The sequence below is a fragment of the Penicillium nucicola genome (assembly GCF_028828085.1).
Source record: "Penicillium nucicola strain IBT 29836 chromosome Unknown utg000006l, whole genome shotgun sequence".
Lineage (NCBI taxonomy): Eukaryota > Fungi > Ascomycota > Eurotiomycetes > Eurotiales > Aspergillaceae > Penicillium > Penicillium nucicola.
The window spans coordinates 2,281,367-2,300,480 of NW_026643130.1; the positions used below are offsets into that span (position 1 = coordinate 2,281,367).

The 19,114-nt window shown below is 47.8% G+C and overlaps 9 protein-coding genes across 9 annotated transcripts; 4 read left to right on the top strand and 5 right to left on the bottom strand.

Moving 5' to 3' along the window:
* Positions 1 to 263: 263 nt before the first annotated feature.
* On the top strand, positions 264 to 681 carry N7511_006879 (PLAC8 family protein; the record flags this gene model as incomplete). The annotated part of the gene is made up of 2 exons (XM_057129256.1): positions 264 to 389; positions 451 to 681. Coding segments are annotated over 2 exons (357 nt in total), but the record flags the coding sequence as incomplete, so codon positions are not given.
* Positions 682 to 3,108: 2,427 nt separating this feature from the next.
* Positions 3,109 to 4,665, bottom strand: N7511_006880 (flavin-containing monooxygenase; the record flags this gene model as incomplete). Its single annotated transcript, XM_057129257.1, has 1 exon — positions 3,109 to 4,665. The coding sequence occupies one exon, from the start codon at positions 4,663 to 4,665 to the stop codon at positions 3,109 to 3,111; it is 1,557 nt and encodes a 518-aa protein (XP_056983813.1).
* A 574-nt stretch (positions 4,666 to 5,239) lies between these two features.
* N7511_006881 (uncharacterized protein) lies at positions 5,240 to 6,171 on the top strand (the record flags this gene model as incomplete). Its single annotated transcript, XM_057129258.1, has 2 exons — positions 5,240 to 5,511; positions 5,592 to 6,171. The coding sequence occupies 2 exons, from the start codon at positions 5,240 to 5,242 to the stop codon at positions 6,169 to 6,171; spliced, it is 852 nt and encodes a 283-aa protein (XP_056983814.1).
* A 1,251-nt stretch (positions 6,172 to 7,422) lies between these two features.
* Positions 7,423 to 9,170, top strand: N7511_006882 (uncharacterized protein; the record flags this gene model as incomplete). The annotated part of the gene is made up of 2 exons (XM_057129259.1): positions 7,423 to 7,461; positions 7,545 to 9,170. The coding sequence occupies 2 exons, from the start codon at positions 7,423 to 7,425 to the stop codon at positions 9,168 to 9,170; spliced, it is 1,665 nt and encodes a 554-aa protein (XP_056983815.1).
* Positions 9,171 to 9,716: 546 nt separating this feature from the next.
* N7511_006883 (DUF4334 domain-containing protein) lies at positions 9,717 to 10,314 on the bottom strand (the record flags this gene model as incomplete). Its single annotated transcript, XM_057129260.1, has 3 exons — positions 9,717 to 9,896; positions 9,972 to 10,236; positions 10,304 to 10,314. 3 exons carry the CDS (start codon positions 10,312 to 10,314, stop codon positions 9,717 to 9,719), a joined length of 456 nt encoding a protein of 151 aa, XP_056983816.1.
* Positions 10,315 to 10,864: 550 nt separating this feature from the next.
* N7511_006884 (alpha/beta hydrolase) lies at positions 10,865 to 11,857 on the top strand (the record flags this gene model as incomplete). The annotated part of the gene is made up of 1 exon (XM_057129261.1): positions 10,865 to 11,857. The coding sequence occupies one exon, from the start codon at positions 10,865 to 10,867 to the stop codon at positions 11,855 to 11,857; it is 993 nt and encodes a 330-aa protein (XP_056983817.1).
* Positions 11,858 to 12,343: 486 nt separating this feature from the next.
* On the bottom strand, positions 12,344 to 14,311 carry N7511_006885 (acetyl-CoA synthetase-like protein; the record flags this gene model as incomplete). The annotated part of the gene is made up of 4 exons (XM_057129262.1): positions 12,344 to 12,768; positions 12,826 to 13,535; positions 13,593 to 13,896; positions 13,963 to 14,311. 4 exons carry the CDS (start codon positions 14,309 to 14,311, stop codon positions 12,344 to 12,346), a joined length of 1,788 nt encoding a protein of 595 aa, XP_056983818.1.
* A 548-nt stretch (positions 14,312 to 14,859) lies between these two features.
* On the bottom strand, positions 14,860 to 16,592 carry N7511_006886 (pyruvate decarboxylase-like protein; the record flags this gene model as incomplete). Its single annotated transcript, XM_057129263.1, has 3 exons — positions 14,860 to 14,961; positions 15,020 to 15,230; positions 15,289 to 16,592. The coding sequence occupies 3 exons, from the start codon at positions 16,590 to 16,592 to the stop codon at positions 14,860 to 14,862; spliced, it is 1,617 nt and encodes a 538-aa protein (XP_056983819.1).
* A 1,150-nt stretch (positions 16,593 to 17,742) lies between these two features.
* Positions 17,743 to 18,258, bottom strand: N7511_006887 (uncharacterized protein; the record flags this gene model as incomplete). Its single annotated transcript, XM_057129264.1, has 1 exon — positions 17,743 to 18,258. The coding sequence occupies one exon, from the start codon at positions 18,256 to 18,258 to the stop codon at positions 17,743 to 17,745; it is 516 nt and encodes a 171-aa protein (XP_056983820.1).
* Positions 18,259 to 19,114: the final 856 nt, after the last annotated feature.

Consider the following 19,114-nt stretch of genomic DNA (forward strand, 5'->3'; position numbering starts at 1 on the left):
AAAATCGACTTCCAAAGTTCTTTCCCAGGAGTAAAAATCTCTTCAAGCCCTGTCGTTACCCAAATCACCACTACAAGTTATCCAAATGGCAGACCCTCAGCAAAAAGTTTATCGTGCTCAGCCAACCAGTCCACCAACCTATCACCAAGCCAACTCGAATCACTCTGATCTCATAAGAAACCGAGAATGGAACTATTCCCTATTCGACTGCTGTTCTCCTAGCACACTCTGTTAGTATATTCTAATCTGATAATACATGAGGTGCATTTCCATCTAATCTTTCCATGCCAGGCTTCACAAGCTGCTGTCTACCATGTTTAACCTATGGAAAGACTCGGGCCAGAGCACAAGACCCCAGTCTTCGAGACTTTAGCTACGTGAACGGCCCTGTAAGACTTCAACTGCCAAAACCACTACTCCGCCTCGATACTAACCAGTGACCTTCTTCAGTGTGCGATTTGGACTTTCTTGAGTCTAGCTGCCTCGCAATGGATTATGCAAACAATCACCCGAGGCGAGATGCGTCAGCAACATGGTATCGAAGGTAGTTGTTGCGGCGATTGCTGTGTGTCGTTCTGGTGTGGTTGCTGTGCTCTGGTTCAGGAGGAGAAAGAAATGGAATTGCGTACACGGCCTGAGCTTCTTGGGTACCAGGCACCACCCGGAATGTCTATGTCATGATGGTACTGTTCGTGAGTATTTGTCAAATGCCTGCCAGGTCAGGATCGGGTCTTGAACGCTGTGCTGTCGGTCGTCATCTCTTTGGTGTTTTCTTTCCTTCAAATTTTCTTTGATTTGTCTAATTACGTTCAGATTCCTACAAAATCTAATTCCATATGTCTTCATTCAATTTCAATTCTTTTCTTCTCATCCTCAAACTGGTACGCAGTAGGTCGAGTTGATTTGCATAATTTGCACGGTTGCACAATTTGCACAGCTCTGTGCGCCAAGGCAGCCACTCAAGCCTCTGGCACTCAATCGAAAAAGGCCAAGCACGCTTTCTAGGGGACGTGATATTAAATGACGCAACTTGATCTGGCACTAACCCGCGAGTAAACCTCATAACCCTGCAACTAACGGGTCAGGTTCCAAAATTCCGATGCTTAATGGGGGTCACCCGCGGGTAAACCTGAGGTGCGACAAACATAATGCACAAGTAAAGAACGTCACTCGGGGTCAATTGCACAAGTTGTGTAGAAACAGGCTGTTTTCTCCTGTAACTATGAACTAAAACTTAGTGGCTCGTAACAGTGAATCGGTAGCTGAAAGAGACCTTCGTATGCGTAGATCCTATCTATCATATATCGTGATATATATGTAGGATAATTTCTACCAGGTAGGTCCGCTCAGTGCGGGGAATGTTACCTGATTGACAGGCTGTACATCTGTGATAACGTATATACTATTTTACACATAGGGTGTTCAGAGTATAAGGTAACAACTGATGTAGGGCGGTTAACTGAAGAAGAAAATGACAAGTCAAGCATAGATAAAGCTATCCAAAGCACCGATTGAGACCCCGTGCAGATTAGACATGATATAAATGTAGAAGATAAGCGAGATGACTGGATGTAAACAAGCTCCAGGGTTGTCCAAGACCAGATAAAAGACAATACATGTAAAGTATTGGGCAAAATTTCTTTTCGTCCTTGGCAAGCTTGTGGCAGTCTGTACCGCATTGCTTCTGTTAAACCCGTGGCTATATGACTGTAAAGAAACGTTCTCTTTTTGTGAAGATAAGTTAAGAATTGATGTCGCGTGTGGTAAATCAATATGGAAAAGATGGCCACAATAAATAAAGATCATATAATTGATCGAGTGTCGCAGCAGAATTTCTCTATTACTTGGTCATTCTCGTTCATACATTTGTCCAAAGACAGACGATATGCTTGTCTGTCCCGACGAAACACATGCTTCCTCATAATTCCATCAGTCATACCTCTTGTCATGCCCGACGATCAAAACTCTGCTATTGACTTGTTGTGAACCACCCTGAGCTACGATCAAGCCCGACGATCGGAATTTCTTCCTATTATGTGCCATTTCACCTGTTTACTCTTTAATCTCGCGTTCAGATATTTTCCTTCTGATATATTGAAAATCTGCAGATCATCTTACAGAAAACTTCATCATTTTGATTTAATCTCTGTCAAATCCAGTCTAGTCCGCCACTTCTTGCTCTTATTTTAATGCAATCTCATTCGATTTCAAAAACTTTCAAAATTTCAAAAACCGGATTGTATCCGCCTAATATGCTGCACAAAGCTATAGTTCATGACGTAACACCGCGTCAAGCCACGCAGCGATCAATCACATGTATTGTACCCATACATTTAGGCTAATCGGACCCCTTCATTCCTTCGTTCGATTTTGCAGATCTGATTGAGCATTGCATGTTTCCCAATTGGGTAAATTCCAAATTCACAATCTGTACCACCATAGATGATACTCTCGAATTGTCGATTGTGTAAGGCTGTCGGGTTGGATTGGAATAAATTAAGGACTAGTCACTAATATTCTTTCTCTGCATTGATTGAATCTCATTTCTCCTGTGGTTCCATGTTTCAGCCAAAGCTGAGTATCGTCGTTGATTCCTAGACGTGCTTGAAGACATTACTCAAACTACTGCTGTGCAGCCAAGGCTGATCTTCGCTTCATTGACAAACTCTTAATATGTAATTCTGCACTCTAGCTTGAAAACGATACGTATTCTTTCTTGATTTTTCTTCGATGCCCGATAGTTTGGCTTACATGCGTGGTTGTTTCACGCGGCTCACCTAGATTTGGAAGTCGTCGTTGATACTTCGACGGGATCTATGGTGGAGCGTTGATCCAAGCAAATTTCAATTCACCTCAGCAGGTATGCCATTTAAGGGAGTCTAATAGAGCCAATTGACATGAGCAAAAGAGGCAACAGCACATGGAATTGTCCATGATAAGATGTGCATTGTGGACTGTGTGGTTGATGTAACCCTTCACTTTCGATTTATGAAGTATACAGTCGCAGTTTGTATGACCATAGTTTCGCCAACGGAGGGAATGAATTTGCCCAATCTCACTAACTGCCTCGCAACCCTTCCCAGCAGTCAGCCGTGCTCGAAGCTTTCCTCATCCATCGTTGTACCCCCCAAAGTAGACCAGTGGTTCCCTGAATTTTCCTGGAATATTTGCCCCATTCCACCAAGAATCAGTGCGCATATTTAATGTGGCGTCTGCGACTGCGTGCATTTCGTTGCCCCACTCATCAGCTGCCTCCTGGGTCGCTTCCACTTTTTCAAACCTCTCATCCTTCATCTTGGCAATAATTTGACAGACCCAATCAACCTGCTGTTCGAGAAAAGGTGGACCGCAGGTCACCGAGGCCGGAGACTGGGGCCCGTTGATCACGAAAAGATTCGGCATATCAGGGATCATCATTCCTAAATAAGTGATAATCCCACCACTCCACTTGTCCCGAAGAGTCTGCCCGTGTCGGTCCCTCAGTCCGATATCAAGTAAACTGCCCGTGAAAGCATCGTAGCCTGTTGCAAAAATGATCACATCTAGGCGATGATGCTCCCTATCGTCAGGCCCAAAACCGGTTACGATGCCCCGATCCTCGACTTCTGCAATCGGGGCGCTATGTAGATCGTGCACATTGACATCGGGATCATCAATCACCTCATAGTAGTTCTGCTCCAGACAAGGCCTCTTGGTTGCCCACCACTGGTTCTGCTTAAGAGGCGCAACGAGATCCATTTTGCGTTGGTCTGTCATGCGCGACCGTACCTGCTGTGCCCAGTAATCATAGAGCAACGAGTTCACTGTCTCATCGACCGCGTAGTCTGAGAAGCTGGCAAGGAGAATATTCCAGTCACCCCGACGCCACACTTCGTCTAATATGGCTCTTCGCTCCTCGGCGGTAAAGTCGTGAGCAGACCCCCGTGCATTGTTATATGCACACGATGCTTCCGACCGCCGCGTCTTCTCGAAAATGGCTTCCGAGAACGATTTCTGCATCATTGCTTCTCCGTACGAGATATCTCGTTGACGCATCGGTATTCCGATACAGGGCTTACGGATAAAGACGGTAAGCTTAGCGTCTTGCTTCTTCAACGCCTGGACCAACTGTACGGCGCTAGAGCCATTTCCGACTATTCCCACGCTCTTGCCATAGACGTCAAGAGTCTTGGGGTATCGAGATGGATGAACAACTGTTCCCGCAAAAAGGTCTAAGCCTGGAATGGAGGGGATAAATGGCTTCACGGTTGCTCCGACGGCTGGAATGAGATACGTGCAGACAGTATGCCATCCTTGAGCGGTATGGATGACCCACGATCCTGTTCCGGAATCATATTCACATCGAGTGATTGAGGTGTCGAAGATGGTGTCTTTGCGCAAATCCATCAATTTGGCCGCATGTTGGAAGTACCGACGGAGGTCGTCACTGCTGGAGAAGCGCTCCCGCCATTCCCAACCCTGCCATATCTCCGGGTCACTAAATTGATAAACGGTGCAATCGCCGTCGACGCGAGCTCCTGGATATCGATTCCAATGCCAAACTCCACCAAAATCACTTCCTGCTTCAATGATCTTAGCCTGCAGGCCGAGCTGACGGAGGCGATACAAGGCGTAGCAGCCGCTAAAGCCGGCACCGATGATGATGGCATCGACTCTGAAATTCATTTTGTCACAGCTTGATATATGAAGTTGGATCAAGAGAGCCAGGGCACGCTTGTTGGATTCCAGATTAGAGAAACTGCATATGAATCGGGTCAACTGTTGCCCCCTGATATCACTCAGGGGCCCAAGTGTGTTATAATGACGAGCTAATCCATGGGAATATGCTGCGTAGCATGGTTGCATGGTACACTGCATCTTTGTAAGACGAGTTTTGCTTTTGCTGTTTAGCTGGAGGCGATTGGTATCCTCTTGCCACTTTCTTATCAATTGCGAGGTCTGAGCTTGCGCATCAGAACACTCATGTGTCTCTTGTCTGCACATAACAACTCACCTATATGTCGTGCAACCAACAAAGGAGCTATGATCTGCAATGTTGGGGACGCTCCTCTCCGTCTGCCCATCTGAATTTTGTGACTAAAGAGGATTCCAGTCTTATAGATCTAAAACCTGCTTACCTCCCTCCAGAAATAAGCTGTTCTTAAGTAGAGCTGATATTATAGTGCTACCAAGCAGTATCCGCATCCAGCCTCGAACTACACGTTCCTAATTGAACGGTTCTACAAGCAGTGAATACACCATGATCGAGAATACGGACATCGAGAGTTACCTGAATTTCGTACCGAGCAGTGCGCCCCGCACGACGGTTACCGAGCTGAGCGAACTATACCAGCGCCTCTCCGACAAACGCAGCGTCACCATCCACGACGTTCGAAACGCCGACAAAGAATTTCAATTAGATGTAAATGGGTTTCAATTCTACAAGCATCCATTGCCAACAATGCCAAATTATGGTTCCGAGACCATCAAGAATCACATATATCCGGATACGGTTCGGTTTTTGAAAGAAAAGTAAAGACACACACTCATGTCCTCGTCATAGCGTCGGTTACAGACGCATGACCCAAAAGCACTTGCTAACATGTATCCAGCCTGGGTGTTTCTCGCGTGGAAATCTTTGAGCACGTTCTCCGCAACGCTCACGACGACACAGTTAGCGAAACAACCGGTGAACGCGGCCCCTCTTATGTTGTGCATGTAGATCACTCTTGCCATGGCGCGAACAAGATCCTTCGAGAGGTTGTCCCTGAAGCTGATGTTGACCACCTCACCCAGACACGCTGGGCGTTGATCAATGTTTGGCGGCCACTGGAGACGGTGCACAAAGACCCGCTCGCAGTGTGTGACGCGCAGTCAAGCGGTGATGATGATGTGGTTGAATTGTTTGTGGACTTTTTCGATGAAACGGCGGCTGCGGCGAAGGAAAAGCGAGTCGACGTTCAATGGAGCGTTGTGTTTGGGCAGTACTCAGCAGCCCAGGAGTGGTGGTACATGTCAAAGATGACGACCGAGGATCTTGTCGCATTCAAGATCTTTGATACACAAGGTGGGAATGATACCTGGTGTATGCATTCTAGTTTTCCGGACCCAAAAACGTCGGACAGCCAGGTTCCTAGGAAGAGCATCGAGGTGCGATGCTTTGTCTTTTGGGAAGATCAAAGTGCGGATTAGCACTGTGAAGGCTTTGTCTGGACCCTTGAGCGATACGAAGATTGTAACAGCGAGTAGGAATCGAAAGGGCCATTCATGATCAACTGTCAAGCAATTTATCCAACCAAGCCATTTTAAGCCACTGTAATGAACTACTTAGTATTACTTCCCTGAGCTCTTACTTCATTTCACCATTTTCAATTTCCTGCGCTCTTGCGTATGGTATCTATCCACATCCAATATTGTGCCGTTAGCCAGCTTAAACGTGGAATTGCCTGCCCAGTGCATTCACAATGATTGTCAAACAAGCACTCGGCCTCTTAGGCAAGATTGTTTTGCATCATCTGCCAAAGGTTCCCAAGGTCCTGTGGACGTCTACCGTGATCATGAATCACACTTGCTCAATCTTTTAAAGTTCAAGTCACCATTGAAACGTCCGTCTTGTTTATCTGCAAATGAACTATTCTCAAACGAGCATAACCCGCAGAAGCATGACAAAAGAACCATTCTTGCTCTTCTACGCCTATTTACGACTGTTATAGATGTCTATAAGTGGTTGGTTTTGTTGACGGTAGTCCTGGTGCAATATGCGCAGGGCCAACCATCGCTTGAAAAGTGCTGTTGAGCAACGTGGAAGTCACCCCAGGGGGCTCTCTGAAGGCAGGGCTGCAGATCGGTTGAAAGGGATGAGAAATACACATCTAAAGCAGGTTTTCTAAAGCTGATTAGTAGTTCCATGCGCAATGATGAACCATGCGCGCTTTCTGCGGATATCAAGTATTGAGTTTAGGAATCAGGTCAGAAACAAAACAAGATGAACTTGGAGTGGCTCTCTCAAGTCAGATGTCGCTGTAACTAACTCAGTTTGGTAGTTGCACTGCGGAAAGCTCAAGCTCGCCGCATCAAGTTATCATATCATTCAACCAGTACTTTGCCCCATAAAATGAGGCCGGTGTAACATGTTATACGATAAGTGACGGGGCCCTTTTGCACAACAGGACCAGTCGCTTGTTTGGAAATACGCCTCTATAATGGAAGCACATGGCACTGTGACACAACATCTTCGAAAGCTCTGGTTTATACTGATGTTGCATTTCGAAATATCAGGATTGACTGCGGTGAGAAGATAAGCTAGACATCTCATTACGACACACCTCTATCTATAAAGAACGATACCTGCAGCATCAGCACTTATCCATATAAGCAGCAAGTCAACATTTTGATAAATTAATACTAAATTTTCCAAGCACGGTACACAAGAACGCCACCACAATGACCCCAACTCGCACTCGAGACATTCAAGATTTCTTGGTACGTGTATTCGATGCCTGATTCAAAAATAACCAACTACTTGAATTCATGTTCACTACGACTGACTCATCAATCCTGTACAGCTTGATGCTGAGAACATCAGACTTCACGTATATCGAGGTTGGGTGAATGCCTGGCTCTCCTATGACAAAAACCTTGTTGAGCGAAACGAGGTTCCCCTTCCTCTCGCCAAGCTGGCTCAATTGTTTGAAGAAGAAAATGTAGCGAAACTTCTCGACTACAAGACTCTGAGACTGGCTGTATTCTCTTTCAAGAAATGCCTCGAGGAGGGAGAGATTCTTTTTGGTGGGACGAAGCCCCCTTCGTGCGAAGAGACGAACCTTGCCTCTGCGAAATATAACCCCAGATCAGCCTGTACCTGTTTGGGACTGTTTCCTATCCCTGCCGGGACCGACCTAGAAAGTTTCGCAAAGAGTACTTCCTGTGGTGCAATCCAGAAAACACTCGAAGTTTTACGTATTGTGCAGGAGAAGACAAGCGAATGGAACAACGAATCATTCTATACAAGCAATAGTCTCGAAGAAGCCGTCGCTGAGCTACTTTTTGCCAACGCAGAAGTTGACGAGATTGCTGCACCTCAAACTTGCCGTGGTCCAGAGGGCATTCCGATAGTCCAAGCACCAGACCGGCGACCACATCTGGTGCATGACACACAATCATCCATAAGACAGCAGTTGTACCCCAAGTCGGAGCAAGTGAAGATGTGTGTTGATGCAAAGCAATATCTAGTAATTGCGTCAAACGCAAGTGCATCTGACGATGGCCTGATAGCTGCAATTGCAGATGCTGGCAATGATATCCTCATTGGTGACTACTGTGAGGTTGCAGATGACAAGACTTTGTTCTTACTGCAGCAGACCGGTGCTGCAGCTGTAGCCTTCATAAAGCTTTCTCATTTGTCCGGCGTGCTCTCAGACTGGCACTTTGACAATCTCATGTCTTCCACCCTGCATTTCAGAGTGATGGGATACTATCGAAATCATGCAGAAGTTCCGGGTGGCATCTATGGAAGCCGAATGACGGGCATCTTAGCACATCGCTACATCGACCTCAGCCTTTTCCATGCGGTTGTGACTGCTTCTCTTGCTACCGGGCAGGAACTAGACAGTGGTGTCTATTTTTGTCTGAACGAGGCTTGTACTCTCATTAATGATCTGGTCGATTTCCGCAGTGACACAGCCCGCAAACAGCGAGAAAACGTTGTTCTCCGCGGGGTACGAGGAAATCTCTGTGCATACCTTGACGGTTTGATTGGGAGCTGCATTGATCTGGTCACGGACTCAGTTACTGCTTCGCCAGTAAGTGCAAGAGTTGCTATGGCTTTTTGCAACTGGGCGGTTCTTGGGTCCCATCACAAAGTTTATGAGTTGGTTAAAGAGACAACCGCGCGCGACCAGCAGCATGAAGCCTGTGAGTATCAATCGGTAGGGAACTCATCGAAGTACGCCGCGCTTCTTGCAGCTCTGGAGCCATACGGAACATTAGGTCGATCGGGACCATCTGTCAGCAAACCGCGGGTACATATGGACATTATGTACAATGCCTGTGCTTCTTCTGAGAAGCTCCATCTTGCCTGGTTGGCGGATATGACTCGAAGCTTGATGGAGCCAAACGTGATGAGGAGAATTGTGGATGTGGTTCATTTTGACTGGAGTGGGGATATAGGAGACATCAACTACTGCCCTTGATACGTTTTTACTGCTTAGCTAAAGGCAAACATTGTCAGCAAGAATTGATTCAATCGTGATTTGCACAATTGCGAAAGGGGTACCATGTGCTGAAGTGTGGTCTTTCAACAGTGGCGCATGATAATTCAATCGAACTTGATATACGTTTAGCAGGGGGAAACTCTGCAGAATTTGTTCATAAAGATATAGTGTTGATCTACTATGAGATACTGGGAAGAGTTCTCTATACGTTCTGAAATCACCATAAAGCGCGTTTATTATACTGACGCCTAGACTGATTTATGTCAAATGTTCTATCTATAGTGATAGTTTTTTTTTCTCCCTAACGTGTCATTTACACCGAGCTCAGCAAATAGTTCTCTTGTGTTTCCAGACGGGACAAATAAACTTCATTGATGTATATATCAACCTCGGCAATTGAATGAGCAAGATTGCGTTGATCTGCTGAGCCTCTCGGTAATATCTTACTCGTTGCACTCTGATCCCATCCACAATATTCTCCAACATTCGACCGCCGATGGCGCAACCACGCTGTTCACCGATTCACTAGCTGCGCTGGCAAACTCTCTCCAGAATGAAATAGAGTCCGAAGTTATTCTTGTCATCTTTATTATCCATCACACCAGCGACTGCATTCTCATTCAATAATCGAAAGTGGTCAATAATAGGAAGCTGATCATAAATCATCGCAGCAGAGACAACTCCCCGAAATCGAACCTCGCGAACCTGCAGCAAAGACATCAGTGGGGTCAAGATGCTATATCGATTAGGTTTGACGCCACCAGGATTGGCCAAGCTTACCCTAGCATGCCCCCAATCCGTTATACAAGTTCGTACACCGTCGCTGGACTGGATTACCACCGGGTTCACGTCATTAATGGAGTTGAACCTTTTGCCAGCCCATCCCATAGCTTTCAGCTTTTCAACATCCGGGTGACCAGTTCGCAAGATAGTTCCTTTCCAATCGCCGAGGACAAACTCAGGAGCGACTGGCGTGAGATCGTTATAGAGAGCTGCTGCATCATCGATACTGATTTCGGTGCTCGAATGAGCTAAGTGCAGTAGGCTACTTTCAAGGTTCCAAAATATTAACCAGGTGAGCATACCAAGTCTTCTAGATCATGAATATTCACCTGTTCGACATGTTCGAGTCGATTTGTGAATCCCTTTTGCCAAATTGTTGAGCGTGATAAGTGGATTCTGACACTTCGAGAAAATGATATTATCAATATATCCTCAATCGAAGTTGATATATTTGTATAACGGCGATCGGTGACGTGTTTCTTAGTCCCGCTGGAAGAGTTGGCCACCAGCACAATGCCCAAAAAGTGGCGAAGTTTAGATGCATACACCTTGTGTGACATGATGCACTTGTGAGCATCTTGGTCTACCTCGAAGCGGACCCGGCTACGACATGGTACATGAACGTCGTGGCCTGCTTGAATCGGTGCAACTGTGATCAGATAAAGATATTCGGTCATTAATGTTACACTGCATGGTTTTTGTAAATTATACCAAGACCCAGGGACTGCTATTGATTACATGGCTTCGATGGTCATTCGCGTCTCTGATCGTCCGCTCTTGATATAAATGTTCACAATCAAGGCTGTGAACAAATCTCACTAATTTTGAAACGTGACATTAAGATCTCAAGCACTACTATTGGTTTACGCACCACAGCTATCACCGCCACAATGACTGTCCCCAGGCCTTCCTATGATCCTTCATTAGAGGCCAAGCTAACCCAAGGGCTTTTCGACTACAGAATGCAATCGAATGAATTGAATGGGCTGAGAGCTGCGCTAAATCAGAGCAACACGGCAACAGTGGCTTTCTCTGGCAAGCCCATCACGCATGAAGATGTGCAGGTCCCTGTTGCAGGCGGCGAGATCAAACTCTTGATTGCCCGTTCTGCCACCCGAAAAGCCGTCAAGACGCCGGGACCCGGGATTTACTTTATCCATGGCGGAGGATTCGTGATGGGAAATCGTTTCCTGGGTATGTCTGTAGTGACAGAGTGGGTTGAGAAGTTTGATGCTACATGCTTTTCTGTGGAGTATCGACTAGCACCCGAGCATCCTTACCCGACCCCATTGGAAGACTGCTACGCAGGGTTGAAGTGGGTGGGCAGCCGTATGTCTGAGTTGGGGATTGATGAGTCCCGGCTCATGATAGCTGGGCAGTCTGCGGGTGGCGGTCTTGCCGCAGCCCTGGCTATGCGTACTCGTGACCAGGGAGGTCCTCGACTATGTGGCCAGCTGCTGATGTGTCCCATGCTCGACAGCCAGAACATGTCTGTCTCTTCCAATCAGTTTATGAGTGAAGGAACATGGAGTGGACTCAATAATCAAATGGCCTGGGCGTCGTATCTTGGGGATCCAACAAAGGGCAAGGAACAGGCTCCCATTTTGGCATCCCCTGGCCTTGCAGCTGCGGCTGATCTCTTGGACCTTCCAGATGCTTTCATCGATGTGGGCTCTGCGGAAGTCTTTCGTGACGAAGACATGGAGTATGCCAGTCGATTGTTTGAGGCGGGCGTGCAAGTTGAGTTTCACATCTGGCCTGGGGGATTCCACGGATTCGACCTGTTGCTACCAGATTCGGAGTTATCACAAAAGGCCATACAAACTAGGACTGCCTGGGTAAAGAAAATGCTATTCGATGAGGATAGGCGCGGTCAGCCCTAATGGCAGGCTGGGTCAATCTGCCATGCACGATTTCTGAAACATGACTTGCAATAACTATGACTGTAACCCCACAAACATTCAACAGATGATTTTACATCGTACCAGCTACATCAACTGAGGCAATTTATACAACAAGAAGATCAACTCAATTTTTATGTACTTGTTTCTTCGTATAGACAATGCGAACATTAATACCGGTGGTGTGATTTGATGTCTGGGTTGGAATAGCTTCAAATAAAACCACTCCTACCAGTGGCTCACTCGCTAGCAGTTCGTAACATCAAGTCGATCGATGAGAAGCTTAGATGAGATAGTACAGTTGATCACCATTCCACTCGCTTACAACCGTGGAGGATGCATACGTTCCTTTTCAGTCATGCATTAAAAGCCAGAAGTAGGTGCACATTTCATAAGCCTTTGGAAATCTGGGCAGGTCCAAAGTTAGATAAGATGGAGAATGTAAAATCATATAGAAAATTCAAATTATTAGGAGTATATTGACAGGTACAAGGCCACCGGAATCAGACATAACGACAAGCCAAAAAACGAGTATCCCACCGGGGTAGATTGCGTCTTAATGGAGGAGAGATTTCCAGAGAGACTTGTGTTGGCAATTCCCTCCATGATATGTTTCTGGTGCTTGCCACTGGCGGTTTTGGGAAAATCGGGACATATGCCTCCCTCGCCAACCCAAAACATATGCTGAGGCGCCTTGTGCCAGCTCAATTCTGCACGAACCCAATCCCTCAATTCTTGATCCTGGGGCCTGGTATGGTTCGTGGCGAGTTTCAGGAAACAGCCTACTACCTGGCCATACTTCTGGTCGGCAACTCCCACAACACTCGCCTCGGTGATGGCGGGATGGACAAGTAACCGCTCTTCAATTTCGAGGGGAAACATATTTTCGCCACCTGAAATTTCCTGTTAATTCAATGCCCAACATATAAGATCAAGAGAGAAAGTCTCACCTCGGATAATGATATCCTTTGTCCGCCCACTGATATGACAGTAGCCCTCAGTGTCAAGGTAGCACTGATCCCCAGTATGCATCCATAATCTCCCATCCGCATCATATCGCATTGCCTCTTTGGTCTTCATCTCGTTATTGAAGTATCCCTTCTGCAGGCCATACCCACTAGTACACAGCTCCCCTTTCTCACCTCGACGAACAATAACCCCATTCTCGTCAACAATCTTAGCAGAGGTATGCGGGAGCACCCTGCCCAAACTAGTCATCGCCTTGTGCTTGGGATCATCCAATGAAGTCATGAATGTCACAGGACTGGTCTCGGTCATCCCATAAGCAATCAGCATCCCTTTGCAGCCCAGCCGCTCCTCCAGTCGACTCAACAACGTCTCCGACACCGGCGATCCAGCCGCAAGTCCAGTCCGCACCGTCGTGATTTCGATCTGTCTCGCATCGCAGACTTCCAATTCCGCGACGAACATCGTCGGCACGCCTAACAGCGCCGTGGCCTTCTCCTGCGCGACCGCATCGATGGCCTGCTCGGCATTGAACTGATCTGAGGGGAAGACGATCGCGCTTCCGTGCGTGAATGCATTTAGGAACCCGAGTACCAGGCCGAAGGTGTGGAACAAGGGCGGCGGGCAGCAGACTACATCCTCCGGAGTCAGTCGCATCGCATTGCCCACGAGACGCGCGTTATTTATAAGGCCCCTTTGAAGAAGATTAGCGCAATGTCGCCGGGGTAGTTCCGAGTCTCTGGTTCCCTACCGATGTGAGAGCATTGACAGTTTTGGCTCGCCGCTCGTGCCAGATGTGAATTGATAGCTGAGACTATCGGATGGTCGCACTATTCGCTCGGCAGATTGCAGAAAGTCACCCTCATCACCTAGCGCTCCGGAGGCTAGGAAATCCCCGTACACCTGAATTCGTGGGTCATTGTGAGATCCACCGAAGGAGACTATCGTCGACAGATCGGGCAGTTTATCTTCCGAGTCGGAGGTGAGAAGGCATTGTATATGAGCTGACAGGCTGCGGGGACCGATATCCGAGGCAATAAACAATAATTTGCATGCTGTTTCTGTTATTAGCATCGCTTTTGATGATGGCTCTCTTCACTCGTGAGACAAGGCCGACTTACAACTTCTCTGTAGAGCTCTTAGGACTTCCACCGGCGTGTATGCGTTGTTAATTGGGAGTACCGGACACCCAATTCTCCCTCCAGCTAGGAAGGCCTCTATATATTCATACCGGTTCCCGGCCATGACGGCAACACAATCACCAAGTCGCAAACCAGCGCGAACCATGGCGTTGGCCAGTGTTTTGCTGCTCTCTGCCAAATCATTGAAGGAGAGTCTCTTTCCCTGCCATGGGGTAACCACCGCGGTACGGTGACCGAAGCTGCTGGCTTGGTCCTCAATTAGATCCCCCAGCCGCTTCGGCCACAGGGCCGACTCTTCTGATCCATGAACTATCGACAACTCTGCCATGACAGCTTGCTGTGGCGGAATCAGTGAAACAATTCCGGATTTCGAGGGCTTTCAAGAATGTTAAATTTATCGATAACATGTAATCTTTGGAAATGCGCAATGTGAGGGGGCGCCATGGGAAAATCGCCTCCCAGCAGCAATCGCTTTCCAATACATCGGGTATCGAGGCGAGTCGGTGAACTGTGGAGCTGAAACAAGCGGCTAGCGACCTCACTATTTTGGCCGCTGAAAATTCCTGGGAAAGTTCGGTGGCTGAAGGACTTGGATCAAAACGTGGCTCCGCTACAGAACTGCCACATCGCGTAGCATTAGGGGCTTTGGGGATGCGAAACGTGTATTACCGATGATACCAGTAAGATTACTGTATTCTCGTAACGTCAAAATAACAAGCGCTAACCCTAACCTCCCAAAACAAGCCACGCCCCAACGCAAGTCTTGTGCGGAGACAAGATTGTTAAAATACAGGACTCCCACCGTTCTATACTATTGAATGATCTTCTATGTGTGTTGATTCATGAACTGCCTCCCAATTTCCCCCGCTCTCCGCTTCAATTTGTCCCCTTTGAGCTCGAGTCCCGTGCTACAAGCTGTTGAGCGAGTGTCTTGAGATCAGATGGCGCATCGTCCCGATCCATGTGCAGCTCGACGAACTGAGAACAAAAAGGTTAGAAATCTCAAGTCGTAGAATCGTTGAATGAAGAGTCTTACCCGAAGAACCTGCTTGTCGTTGAAAGATGGATCTTGTAGAAGAGCAGAAAACTCAGCCTTGGTTCGAACTTGGTGTGTTTGGTAGGATCCCTGATCCGCGCCAAACACCTCTAGCAGTTTCCGGGGTTGCCACTCCTGGATGTCATTATAAGATTCATTCCAGCCATGGATAAGCCGTTCAACGGTGTAGCCTTGGTTGCAGATCACGAAGCTACGCCAGTTAGTTTTTTGTGTCTGTGTAATAAAATTGGAGCGCAGTGCATACTCACATAATCGGCGACAGATTCTGCTTGATGATTGTACTCAACTCCTGGCAGGTGAATTGAAAACTCCCGTCACCAATGAATAGAACGGTTCGTCGATCGGGACTGGTCGAGTCCTGGACTGCTGCGGCGGCTCCTTGGCAAGCACCCAGAGAGTACCCAACACTCGCCCAGACATACTGACTGATGAACGTGACAGCACGAGGCAACTTGGTAGACCAGATACCGAAGTTGGAGGTGCCTGTTTCAGCGATGACCGTGTCATTGGGACGTAGCCAGCTGCTCAGCGCGGGCCACAGCCAATCATGGCTTAGAGGGCCTTCCTCGCTGTAGCTTAGTGTATGCGCCATACGTCGTGACTCACTGTTCAGCAAGCCGCCTTGAGATACCCGCTCTTGATTGACAGTCACGGGTGGGATGGGTGGCAGGTGCAGAGTGCTTGTTTCGAAGGGGCTCTTTTTCGGTGGAAAAAGCACATTCTCGTGGGTATTCACCGGAGAGCAGTCAGGCAAACGTTGGAGGAGAGCCCGCAAAAGGCTCGCACTGTTCAGTCCCGGGTAGCTTTTGCCCTGTACGTGGATCATTTCATCCCGAAGCTCGACCATGGTCGATGGATGAAAGCCCCATGACACAGATGCCACGTTCAAGTCCGAGTGAATGTTGCCAATGGAGATGATCAAATCAGAAGACCGGACCTTCTCTGCGACATGTGGATCTGAACAGTCTCCCAGGTAGAGTCCATTGAAGTTGGGATGTTCCTCGTCGATAATGCCTCGACCGGACGCAGATAGAAAAACGGGCAGTCCAAGCCTTTCAGCGAGCAACTGCACCTCCTTTTGCTTCGTAAAACGTACATTATATCCGCCAACCAGAAGAATAGGTCGGTGTGCCGTCTGCAAAGCTTCGTGGATAGCATCAACAGCGAGAGTTTCATGAGCGATATCGTTTGTGGAGGAAGACAGGTCGATTGGCCGTGCCAGATTCTCTGCTGAAACTGGGGCATGAACCATGTCCATAGGTAGAGTAATTGACACCGGTCTGCTGGTGTTCCAACACTGGGCGATAATATCATCGATCACCCTGGAGGCTTGCTTCGCGCAGTTAATCTGTACGCTGTTGGCAGTCACCCCGGCCGAGATTTTGGCGATGGCCGCAAAATTTCCATCCCCAAGAGAATGATGTAGTAGTTTCTTTTGCTGCTGTGATCTCAAACTGGGTTGTCCCACGATGTGCACGATGGGAACGTACTCGGCATACGCTCCTGCAATTGCATTCAGGGCTGATAATTCTCCAACACCAGCAGTTGTCATCAGGGCCGAAATTCCATGGACACGAGCATAGCCGTCGGCCGCATATCCTGCCAAACGTCAATTTCGTGCCGGTTCGGGCATAGATAGAATGGTTATTTACCAGCGTTGAGCTCATTGCAATTGCCAATCCAACGCAGTCCAGCTTTGCCTACGTAGTCCAACGATGCAAGATTGTAGTCTCCTGCTTGAAATTAGCGATGTTTTCTTTTGCTTCTCTGCAATTGACGGAAGCAAAGAGCAGCCAGTACCTGGTACACCATGGATGGATCGAACGCCTACCTCTTTGAGGCGAGAAAATAGGTACTGTGCCACCGACACAGTGGTTCGGGATGGCATCGGGAATATTTGGACAGAGACTCTGGACTTCCTCCAACCCCCTAAGAAGCCTGTTGTTATACATATTCCACGTTGGGTATTTCTGGTATCTCGAGTACGCCCTGTATTCAAGTTCGTTTCGATACCAGATCCCAGATACCAGCCGTGACTTCCGACACGTGTTTTAACGGGTTTCACGACTCAGCTCCAGATGAACTCCAGATCTCAGCCAGCCCTGAGACGGCGACTGAGTTGGGTCCAGAATAAGAGACATGGATAATTTAGGCGATGAGACCCACCTATGCCTGCAGTCAACAGTCCGATTAAACGACTACTATCAGCTTTCAGTCCCACTGACTATTGATCTCCATTCGACTAGAAGAATCTGGAAACCATAAAGCTGAAGGGAATGAGAATTACCGGTTCGAGATCCACCGATAGCGTGCCGCACCGTCGGGTTTTCACGAACTTTCGCATGGGATCTGCCAACTGACCAATTGCTGGTCGCCCTGGCTTCCAGTGGAACCTGTCAGGATTAAAGATAGCGATTGATCCACGGGATTGGTTGGATCTGCGACTGCCTCTAGCGCAGAGCTCAACCCATGCCAGCGCATTGGAAATACAGTTTACAATTGAAACCCGGCCCAACATGGGAATGAATTTGTATCATTTGAGAATTTGGGGCTCGAAACCCCTGAGGTGGGTCTGATGGACTGCTCCAAAGCCACGGAAATAATACACGGGATCTCCTCGGGTTTTTGTTCTCCGTCCAAGTGGCGTCGTATGCAGTCCAGATGGAAACGCAAGAACTTCGGAGTGTGAAAAAGATACACCGCTATAATGATTCCAATCCAGCCCGCACCATTGCCCGATTGATCGCCTTAGCCATGGCAATTACCGTATGGGTATCTGCCGGGATCTCATGCCCTCGAGAGTGAACAAAGGTGGACCGCTTCTCTGACACACAAGAAGCACTAACCAGCTCTGCCATCTCGTGATCGCGGTCTGCCGAACCCCAGATATGCGCGGTGGGAAAGTCCAACAGGTTTTCAAAAGCCGATCGATCCAAATATTCAAGTCGGCCATCTGCAAGCGCCGCGCCATCGTACACGCCCCAGGGATTCGAGAAAAACACTCCGACCTTGAATGGCAATGGCTGTGGTTCTTTGCCTGAGGCCTCTCGCCGTCTCTGGATCAACCAGCCAAGGGCAATACTGGTGCCCTGACTGAACCCCATGATACCATCAAAGGGACCCTCAGCTGTGATGTATCGTTCGATGTTCTCCATTGCTTCAATGCAGGAGGATGCTGATTGCGGATCGCAGATAGCAAACGTCTCTTCTTCGCCCATCACGAACTCTTTCAAATCTATCCCAGGGTCAGTCTGCCTGAGTCAAGCGACGCTACTCTTTCAGCATACCGGGATCCATCTGCCAAGCGAGAGGCCCATCGACAAAGTCGTAGCTGTGACCCTCTCCTAGCTCATAGCGCAGAGCAGCTTATTGATCTGTTAGCTTGGTCTTATTGTTCCCAGCTTGCGTCTCTTACCAGTCTGTTGTTTGAAGATCTGTACCGACGATTGTCAACGTGTCAGTCCATATTCCCGATCGTGTATTCAAGGGCACTCACGCGAGAATTACTCCCTTTTCCATGCAGACTAGATACAGTCAGTAAAAGCAACCAGAAGGATCAGAGCAATCAACCTACCACAAGAAACGCATATTGAGAGATCGACTCTGGTGGAAGATCAAAATTGATGAACAAGGTCTGTTCAAGATAACAATACTAGCATGTAAAAAATAGGGTTTGTATAATTATTGAGCCGAATCTGGCCACGGACGGCCGAGGGAGAAAATAGATATGGGGAAAAGTGGACAACAGGCGCTACGCAAGCAAAATTGAATAGGGTCTCAGAGCCTGTTCAGCTGTGAATGTAAATCTGTAGCCTACTAGCGTATCATGCCAGGGTCCGGAATTCGCCTAGAGTGGGCGTTATATGTCAAAAGGTGCGAACGATTACCTATACCTATTTAGGTACACTATTTTGATATCTGCCTGCCTAAAATGATCTGTTATTTTCACGGGTATATTACATGAGCCAGTAGCGGATAACCTTAGCGCTTCAGCTCGTGCAGATACGAGTTTGACCTCATGCAAACGAGATCCACCACACCCATTTTTCAGCGAGACGACTAGTGCAGTCTGTT